This window comes from Natrix helvetica, assembly GCF_964273705.1.
Source record: "Natrix helvetica genome assembly, chromosome: 4".
Taxonomy (NCBI): domain Eukaryota; kingdom Metazoa; phylum Chordata; class Lepidosauria; order Squamata; family Natricidae; genus Natrix; species Natrix helvetica.
In genome coordinates, this window is record NC_138550.1 from 83,216,833 (window position 1) to 83,227,727 (window position 10,895).

The window sequence follows — 10,895 nt, forward strand, 5'->3', positions numbered from 1 at the left end:
TCTCTTCCCGCACCCAATACACATGCCAGCTATACTGCCTCATTATGGCAGGCGGTATTTTGGGAGTGATGAGTGAAGAATCCTGCCAAAAGCATGTATTCCCAGAAGTGCCATCCAAATATGGAGGTCATCCCAGCTGCTTGGCTACAGACATGTATATTGAGTAGCAACAATATAAAAAGTTTCTGGAGGTGGATGATCACTTTAATGGGAAAGTAATGCTAAACCACATGGTTAGAAAATTTTGAAATGATTAAATAGATAGAGCTGGATGATGAACCCTTCAAATAGGATGGTGCTCAACATGCTATTGGGGGAAAGCTTAAGAGTATAAATGATGTTGATAATGTGGCTAGATTAAAGTCTTTGAGACACCTTGTTGCTGATATTGTGATATAGGAAAACAAAATCCAAAACTGTCAAGGCAAAATTATAGTGGGAATGTGGGATGTAAAAAGCATGAATGCCGAAAAGCTCCACACTGTGAAAAATGAAATGGAATGACTACAAATTGACATGTAAGGCATCAACATGTTGAGATTAATTGAATTTTGATGCTTTCAGACAGAAAAACCACATGGTTTATTAATCAGAACATAAAAAACAAAGAAGGATCAACATGGCTTTATAATTATGAAGAATATACCAAGAATACTACTTGACTGCAATGCAATCAATGACCAAATAATACGGATTCAACTTTGTGGATAACCCTTTAATATGATGATGATCCATGTATATGCTCCAATGAATGATGCAAAAGAAGATGTTGATCAATTTTATGATCATGTTCAATTTGAAATCAATAGAACATGCAAAACAAGATGTGCTGCTTGTGATTGGAGACTGGAGTGCAGAAGTTGGAAACATTAAGGAAGAAAATGTAGATTGTATGACTTAAGAAACCAAAAGAAAGCAGGAGAATACTTATCCATTTTTCCTACTCCGGTGATTTCTTCATAGACAATACTGTCTTCAGACAACCGAAACTATGCCTGTATATAGAGACATTGCCAAATCAATTTTGCTACATTATTGCTAAAAGATGGTAGAGGACCTCAGTTATAGTATTAAAGACATGGCCTAGGTGCCAACCAATTTCACTGATATTCTCTTGATCACATACCCACCAATTTCGAGAAGAATATCAGAAATTGCTTTGAAGATTTGAACCCCACTAATAGAGAAAAATAGGAACTGTGGAATGAACTTAAACAAGTTATTAAGGATGAATGTGAAAAAAGATTGCCAAAAATGAATAAACAAAAGAAAGCTAACTGAATTTCATAACCTATCTTGGGAATTTCCAAGAAGAGAAGAGAAACCAATGCCAAGAAAGATAAAAATCTCAGGAAGGAACTTAATACAATGTTATAGACAACTGTTAGAAGAGACAAGAAGTATCTGTAAAGGTGGGTATCTAACTGAATGAATTATCTTTAGGACAAACCCAGACAATGCAAAACCACATGGTAGGAAGAGCTGTGATCATGCTCAATTTCCTTCGCGATCAACAAAGTTTGAATTCCACAGGTTAACATTACAAACTCACCAATGGCAAAAGTTATCCTCATTTGCTAAACGAAGCTATATATCCAGTGGCGTAGTGTGGGTTGTCAGCACCCGGGGCAAGGCAAGTAATTTGCGCCCCCTAACCCGTTTATTCCTTCCCCCCCCATTCAGCTGGCCATTGTCACTGAGCAGCTTGCAGCCTTTCAATGGTCTCAAAATATGAAGCTGTGATGTTCTGCCTACTGACACAAAAGGCCGCCTCTTTCTGTGCTCAGTGGGACAACTCTGGGGAGTAATGTCCACACACACAGGCACACACACTTCTCATTCACAGCGATTCAGAGGGGCTCCATGAAAACAAAAACCGGGGCCTTGTGTAGACCCTATGTACCTACAATTTGTCCCCTTCTCCCACTCTTCCCAATATATACTTCCTCGACTTCTTTTTTTAAAATCCTCTTCTAATGAAAGAGAAGATAACTTTCCAAACTTTAACCTTAGGTCTGCACAGCTGACACAGATACAGCAGGACGTGCCTCCCAGTCAAACCACAATCTTTTGCCCCCCAGCCGACAACAAAACGCCCCAGAGAGCTCTCTCTCTCCCCCCCCCCACTTCGCCTTTTTCCATTTCTTCCAGGAAAATTGCGAAGAAGGGAAAGAGGAAGGGGGATGGGCTGGGGAGGATGGACGGAAGGAAGGCTGGTTTCTGAGGCCCGAATCCCACTTCCCAGCAAGTGCTGGAAGAGCCCCACCACCCCAGCAGAGGCCGCCCCCCACCTATCTGAGGTGAAGAGGACAATCGCTTTCAAGCAGCTGTATTCCGCCGAATCCACGTGTAGGGCTTTCAGCTTCTCCACCTGCTTCTGGAAAATGCGTATGTGGTCCATAAAGGCAACCATGCGGTCAGCGGACATGGGCGACGCGTGGAGGCCGGCAGCTGCCAAGAGCGGGGCAACGTGGAGAGGCATGGAGCACTGGGCGGCGTTGAGGACAAACAACTCACTCCAGGTGAGCCTCAGCAGGGCCACCTGGTCGGTGATCTGGAGGTCTGGGAAGAAAGGAATGTTCCGAGCCCATTCCACGGCGCTGAAAAGCATCCGAGCGGCCAACTCACAAATGTTCTCGGTGCCCATAATGTTGTTCGGCTGCATGCACTGGCTGCCGAAGCGGGAGGTCGGGTAAGGCTCTGCCCGCAGCAGGAGGGAAATATATCCGGAGCGCGCCCCCCCCAGATGTTGCGCCCGGTGCGGCCGCCCCCCCTGCACCCCCCACGCTACGCCACTGTATATATCCATCCTCAGGTGGATCTCTTCTATCCATATGGAAAAAGAATGTCCATATGGGTTTTACTCCACCCGTTATAGCCAACTTTATCGGGGTAGAGCTCATCCCCATTTCTTTAAGCCATTGAACTAGCGGTGTCTGAAGATATTTCTGTAGTCATGTGGCCAGCATGACATTACGCCACAGTACAAAGCATATGGAGAAACACAGAAGGATGTTACCTTCCCACCAAAGTGGTACCTATTTATCTACTTGTTTTAACATGCTTCGAACTGGTTGGCAGGAGCTAAGGCAAGTGACAGAGCTCATTCCATCATGCAGTGGTAGGACTCAAATTGCTGAAGTACAATTTGGCATTTTGCTCAAATTGCTGAAGTACAATCTGGCATTTTTTAAGCCACTGAGCCACAACTCCTCTGCATCCATCTGGGAAATGGGCTTAAAATATTGGCAGCTCATTATAAACATCTTGGGAAAAATTACTATAAAGCAAAACATGGGCTCAAGTTATAATACTCCCAAATTCACAAGGGCAAAGCTGTTCAGCATTGGATGTTTTCTGAATTTTTCCTTCTACCAACTGCTGATGACAAAAATAACCAAACAGCAAAAATGAAACCCCCCAGCAAAATGTATTGCTTGTAAGATGGTCCAAATACACTGTTTGTTTAAAGTAAAATTTGCTGTGACCCAGTGGGACTCTGAGAGTGAAGCTAATTGTATTCTGTTTATAATTCTGTATTCATGATTATTTGTTTGAGAATTTCTATTGCTTGTTTTTGACAACAATATCCTGGCTGAAAACCCAACGTTTCTAATTTATCTTCTGGGGTTGCAACTGAAACATTGCCTGTGAGCTCCTGCCCACTTCATCTAATGTACCTGGGGAATCATTAAGAGAAGTTGGTGACATGTCCTTACCTGTGGATTAACTATGCTTATGCTGAGAAAGCAATTCTGTAAGTAGCTCTGTGCAAAACTATTTGGATTTTATATAACAAAAACAGAACATTGATGGCACCAGTGTAAAATAGGGCTTTGTAGATCCACCTGAGGATGTTGTGTTCTAATTTTTATTATAAAATCCCCTCATTTCCTCCTTTCTGCAGCTGTGTGCATGCTACTGCCATTCCAAAACTTGAGTCATAATAGCTTTAACTGGAGGTACAATATACCACATGGACCTACTGGCCATTGTCATTTCTGTATAAAGATCCATAACGAAGTAGTCATTTCCATGCATTGTCTCATGCAACCTGGTTCTCTAGGCAGAATCCAAAACATCTGGAACATGTGAATCAGCCAAGGTCTGTATTATCACGAGATTCTTTGAGTTTATGGGGCCTGGGGTCCAAAGATTTCTGCATTGCCTTCCAGTTTCTTGACTCTGGCCCACATTATTGATAGGCAGCACATACGGTACGTATATGCGTCTTATTTCTGTTATAAAAATCCTTATGATTGAATACATTGGTAAACGCATGTTGCATTTCAAGTCAGGGGCTATCAAAGCATGCCTTCAGGACCATCATAAAGTGCTGTTTGTCATAATTAAAAATGAAAGGGTTGAAGAATGAAAGGGTTGAAAGGATACAGAGCTTTTGAAGCCAAGCCAGGTGCTTTCATACATGATCATATTTAAAGTGCTAATGGAAAAATTGTTTCATATACGTAATCGTTTCCCTAGAAAGCTGGAAGGAAAGAGAGAGAACAGTCAAATAAATGGTAGGTACAAAGTGAATTAAAGTCAAAGCTGCCAAATCCCGATGAAATCCTGGCTAGAACAGACTGATACGTATTATCTAACTAAAGAATCTGTCAATATAATGTTCTACAAATCTGCAAATGTTTGCCTCCTTCACCTTTGCAACTGCTTTCCCTGCAGGAATGAGGAAAAGAACAGTCTTGAGGGATGAAAGGGTGGAGAAGATAAAACTGAATTGAGGCAAACTGCCACATTCCACTAAGAAACCTTCCAAATATCCCTTTCTGCCTCCCCTTGCCAGGCAACATGAAGAGAAAACTCTTGAATGCTGCTACTTGAGGGAGGCACATGTTCTTTTGTGACATCAACCGCAACCATTAATATACAAATGCCAATCTTTATTTTAAACCATTGATTATGAGAGAACCATTCCTAAGCTAAAGTTTAGATGCTAGCTTAAGATGAAGAAGGTCACTGCTTTCTTAAGATTGCAGTAAACAGATGTTTTAGCTTTAAATGTGCTCATTTTTGCATTGTCAATATTGTTTGCTTTTTAGGGTATTAAAATACTTATCTATTTAATCAAATTTATATGATAGCTTATCTCACCAGAATGTAAACCTGGTGATGCACAATAAAGCCAAGAAGTGAAACATTTTACAAACCCATTAAAATCAATAAAACAAGACCACAAGAGGGAAGCTGATACATAGAACCAGCATGTAGGATCCTTTTTACCAGGATATTTTTAGGGTTACTGAAAAAAAAACATTTTTGAGTGCTTTTAGGAAGGCTATAAAGATTGGTACTGACCTTATCTTGAGGGGATGATATTCCAAAAGGCAGTTGCCATGGCAGAAAAGGATCACCTCCTATGGTAGGTTCCATCAGATGAACTCTTTTGCAGTCAGAACTTGTAGCATGCGTCTCCTGCCAAACCTAATAGGATGGGTACGTGCCATTAGAAGAGGTGGTTCATCAAATAACCTGACCCCATGCCTTATAGGGCTCTAAAGTACATAAATGGCGAGGAGGTAGAGAGGGTTGGTAGTTTTAAATTTCTGGGCATTTATATCTCGGAGGACCTCTCATGCACTATGAATGCTAACATGCTTGCGAAGAAGGCATAGAAAAGGCTGCACTTCCTGAGAATGCTCAGAAAGATCAATCTATCTCAGCATCTACTTCTGTCCTTCTATCACAGCACCATTGAGAATATCCTGACATACGGCATTCTTGCATGGTATTGGAGCTGCTCTGCAGTGGACAAAAAAGCTCTACAGAGAATTATTAAAATTGCCCAGAATATCATGGGGGTCCAGCTACCAGCTCTGGATGACATCTTTGCATCTCGCTGTTTGAGGAAGTTGCACAACATTCTCAGAGATTCTTCCCATCCTGCTTACAATCTTTTTGCTCTGTTGCAGAAGATACAGAACAATTAAAATTCAGACCACACCTCTTCTGAATAGTTTTTTATTCCAGAGGTATAATTACACTCAACAATGAATTAAAGGGCCATCATCAGTGAGTTGTTGGACAGCATTACTTGGTCTGTTGAGTGGATGCTTGAGTGGTTTAGGGGCAGGGAATTTCTGGTGTGGGGAGGGTGTTTGGGTATTGTCATGTGTGTTGGGCCTGGTGTCTGGGTGTTATGTGAATTCCGTTGTATGAGTATACTGTGTATATATGTACAATGACAATAAAGTAAATCTAAAGGTCAAAATCAGCCTCTTAATTTGCACCTGGAAACAACCTCGCAACCAATACAGCTCATGTGGCTGTTGTCACATTTTGCATCAGCTGAAGTTTTTGGATGTACCTCAAGGTCAACTGCACATTATTATAAATAATTATTACTTTCAATAGTAATAACACATTACTATCAATAACCATTATTAATGTAACGATAACAAGCGCAGTCCACATTACTATCCAATGATTCATACTTTTTCTGAAGGCCCTGTTTTTCCATTAATAACATATTCTTGTCTTTATGATACTGTAAACTTAATATTTTGGTGAGCCCTGGTGGTTAGAATGCAATATTGCAGGCAAACTCTGCCTACATCCTGGAGTTCAATCCTGATGGGGTTCAAGGTTGACTTCCATTCTTCCGAGGTCGGTAAAAGGAGTACTCACTTTGTTGGGTGCAATATGCTGACATTGTAAACCACTCAGAGAGTGATGTAAAGTGCTATTGCTAATCATTTCCAACGCGAAATGACAGGACTAAACAGGGTTGCAAACTTGATGCTTCAAGTCACATGCAATTCTCCTAAGTCTCTGGTGTACCTCATAGACCAACTCCAATGGTTGTCACAGATTGTAAATGTGATAGAAGAGGAGGGAGATTAAATTAGTAACTGTTTTAACTTATCTTTATATTTACATGCTGTCCTATCTCCACTTTTGTTTCTATTCTGAAGCCCCATTTTTGTGGAGAGTCTTTCTCCAGCATACAAATCAAGCAGAATTCTTGCACTGAAAAAGATTGTGTTTCACTGCATTGGGCTTGCTGCCATTCTTTTAACCTAGCTTTTGAGACTGACTTTAAGCTTAATTTCCTCCCTGGTTAGTCCTTCCTATTTGTGGTTCATCTTTGATTGCACATAATCTTTCTGTTCTGTGAATTTATAAATAATGGTTTGATTCTCTACCATGTCTACTGCAATTCAACAGAACCACTCTTTTTTTATTCTAGCATCAAGAGAGCTGAATTCAAGAAGGTATGATTGGAATGGTAATAAGGGATGGAAAAAAGTTGAGTAGGTAGAGTTCACTGTTCATTTTAGTAATACAATACAATAGCAGAGTTGGAAGGGACCTTGGAGGTCTTCTAGTCCAACCCCCAGCCTAGGCAGGAAACCCTATACCGTTTCAGACATATGGCTATCCAACATCTTCTTAAAGACTTCCAGTGTTGGGGCATTCACAACTTCTGGAGGCAAGTTGTTCCACTGATTAATTGTTCTAACTGTCAGGAAATTTCTCCTCAGTTCTAAGTTGCTTTTCTCCTTGATTAGTTTCCACCCATTGCTTCTTGTTCTACCCTCAGGTGCCTTGGAGAATAGTTTGACTCCCTCTTCTTTGTGGCAACCCCTGAGATATTGGAACACTGCTATCCTGTCTCCCCTCGTCCTTCTTTTCATTAAACTAGACATAGCCAGTTCCTGCAACCGTTCTTCATATGTTTTAGTCTCCAGTCCCTTAATCATCTTTGTTGCTCTTCTCTGCACTCTTTCTAGAGTCTCCACATTTTTTCTACATCGTGGCGACCAAAACCTAATGCAGTATTCCAAGTGTGGCCTTACCAGGGCATTATAAAGTGGTATTAACACTTCACGTGATCTTCATTCTATCCCTCTGTTTATGTAGCCTAGAACTGTATTGGCTTTTTTGGCAGCTGCTGCGCACTGCTGGCTCATATTTAAATGGTTGTCCACTAGGATGCCAAGATCCCTCTCACAGTTACTACTATTGAGCAAGGTACCACCTATACTGTACCTGTGCATTTCATTTTTCTTGACTAAATGTAGAACCTTACTCTTTTCACCATTGAATTTCATTTTACTAGATAGTGCCCAATGTTCAAGTTTGTCAAGATCCTTCTGTATCTTAAGCCTGCCTTCTGGAGTGTTGGCTATTCCTGCTTGGTATCATCTGCAAATTTGATGAGTTCCTCATTTATTCCCTCATCCAAATCATTGATGAAGATGTTGAAGAGTACTGGGCCCAAAATAGAGCCTTGGGGTACTCCACTGCATACTTCCCTCCATGTAGATGCAGTTCCATTGAGGACTACACGTTGAGTACGGTTGGTCACCCAGTTACAAATCCATCTGGTGGTGATGTTGTCCAACCCACATTCCTCTACTGTATCTAGTAGTAACAACAACTACTTTTTTTTTAAAAAAGGAGAAACATAAACATGGAAAACCATTGCAAAATGCACTGCAAGCTAAATAATAAAATAATATCCATTCTGTTGAAACTATAAATATCTTAACATCTTTTTTAAAAAGCTATAATTAATGTTTATACTTATATAACTCTATATACTGAATAAAATCAGCAGAAAAAAAATCCTTGATGGTTTGTTCAAGTAAACTGGTGATTTATATATATATATATATATATATATATATATATATATATATATATATATATATATATATATATATATATATATATATATATATATATATATATATATATATGTTTTCGTAGATTTTCACGGGTGTAGGTATGCTGGTTTTGTTGTATTCGGGTCTTTTCCCGTGTAAGGTTGAGATTGTCTTTGCAACGTTTCGGCAGGATCACACCTGCCATCTTCAAGCTGTGGGCTTAAAATGGGAACGGTTCCCATTTTAAGCCCACAGCTTGAAGATGGCAGGTGTGATCCTGCCGAAACGTTGCAAAGACAATCTCAACCTTACACGGGAAAAGACCCGAATACAACAAAACCAGCATATATATATATATATATATATATATATATATATATATATATTTGTTTTCGTAGATTTTCACGGGTGTAGGTATGCTGGTTTTGTTGTATTCGGGTCTTTTCCCGTGTAAGGTTGAGATTGTCTTTGCAACGTTTCGGCAGGATCACACCTGCCATCTTCAAGCTGTGGGCTTAAAATGGGAACGGTTCCCATTTTAAGCCCACAGCTTGAAGATGGCAGGTGTGATCCTGCCGAAACGTTGCAAAGACAATCTCAACCTTACACGGGAAAAGACCCGAATACAACAAAACCAGCATATATATATATATATATATATATATATATATATATATATATATATATATATATATATATATATATATATATATATATATATATATTGTTTTTACATTTAAAACAATGCAACACCGTGAATATATATATTGTTTTTACATTTAAAACAATGCAACACCGTGAAGTCGAAATGAACATACAATCACATTATATACAAATAATCTCATCCAGTAATTGTTAGCCTACTTAATACATCTATCCTTCTATCCAATCACATTATTTACAGTTTGTTCCAGTCTTGTCACCTTGTCTTATATCAATAATAGAATCTGTTCCAGACTTCAAAATATTCCAATTCCCCTTTTTAGTTCAAGAGTGAGCCTATCTGCTTCCGCACAGGCCAAAAATTTTCTAAGTATATCTAACTCTGGTGGTGTATTTTCTTTTTTCCAATACTGCGCATAAGTTATATGCGCCGCAGTTAGTACATGTATAATTAGATAAAGCGCATCTTTCTTATACCCCTCTGGTATTATGCCTAGGAGAAAAATTTCTGGTTTGAACAAAATTTGTTCTTCCACCATTTGTCCCAACCATGATTGTATCATTTTCCAGTATGTTTTTGCCTCATTGCATGTCCACCACATATGATAAAAAGTGTCTGGTGTTTTTTTTTGCACTTCCAACAATTTGGGGCCAAATTTTTAAACATTTTGGAGAGCCGTGCTGGGGGAAGATGCCATCTGTAGAACATCTTATACAGATTTTCTTTATAAACCGTGGCCATTGTTAGTTTCTGATTATGTATCCAAAGTTTTTCCCATTTAGCCAAACCCACATTATAACCAAAAAATTTCGCCCAGGCGACCATCGTTTCTTTGACATGTTCTTCCTCAAATTTATATTCCAGCAAAAATCTATACAGCAGTTTGATCAACCTGTCTTCTGTCTCTGTCAGAAGTTTATCTAATATTGTGTAATCTTTGGCAATGCCTCCCTTTTTCCCATCCTGTGCAAACCTTGATTGTATCTGTAAATAAGACCACCATTCTCGTTGTACCCCTTGTGATGCCAATTCTAGTCTAGTTTTTATCTCCCCCTGTCTGTTCAATAACTCTTTGTATCTAACAGTTTTTTCCATGTTAATTAAATTTGGATGTATGTATGCTTCCATCGTAGATAGCCAAATGGGTATTTCAATATAGTGGTCGTGTTTAATTTTGTTCCATACTAATAACAGGGACTGTCTGATGTAGTGTCTACAAAAATATTTATGTGCAGATCCTTTTTCATACCATAGGAACGCATGCCATCCTGCTTGGAGGTCATGAATTTCCAATTTGAATAATCTTTTATTTCTCAACATTATCCATTCTTTTAACCATGTTAGAATGGCTGCAGTATAATAAAGTTCCCAATCCGGTACGGCAAATCCTCCTTTTTCCTTAGTATCTTGCATAGCTTTGAGTTTTATTCTTGATTTTCCCCCCTGCCACATAAATTTAGAAACCAATTGATTTAAAATCTTAAAAAAAACCTTTTCTAATTTAATGGGAATGTTCTGAAACAGAAAAAGAAATTTTGGTAGTACATTCATCTTTATCTTTACATCTTGCAACTGTCTCAACAGAAAGTAATCCAACTAGG

General features: G+C 39.3%; 1 protein-coding gene across 1 annotated transcript; it reads right to left on the reverse strand.

The window, feature by feature from the left end:
* Window positions 1-1,083: 1,083 nt before the first annotated feature.
* LOC309392181 (COUP transcription factor 2-like) lies at window positions 1,084-4,041 on the reverse strand (the record flags this gene model as incomplete). Its single annotated transcript, XM_081953182.1, has 3 exons — window positions 1,084-1,177; window positions 2,292-2,826; window positions 3,987-4,041. The coding sequence occupies 3 exons, from the start codon at window positions 4,039-4,041 to the stop codon at window positions 1,084-1,086; spliced, it is 684 nt and encodes a 227-aa protein (XP_081809308.1).
* Window positions 4,042-10,895: the final 6,854 nt, after the last annotated feature.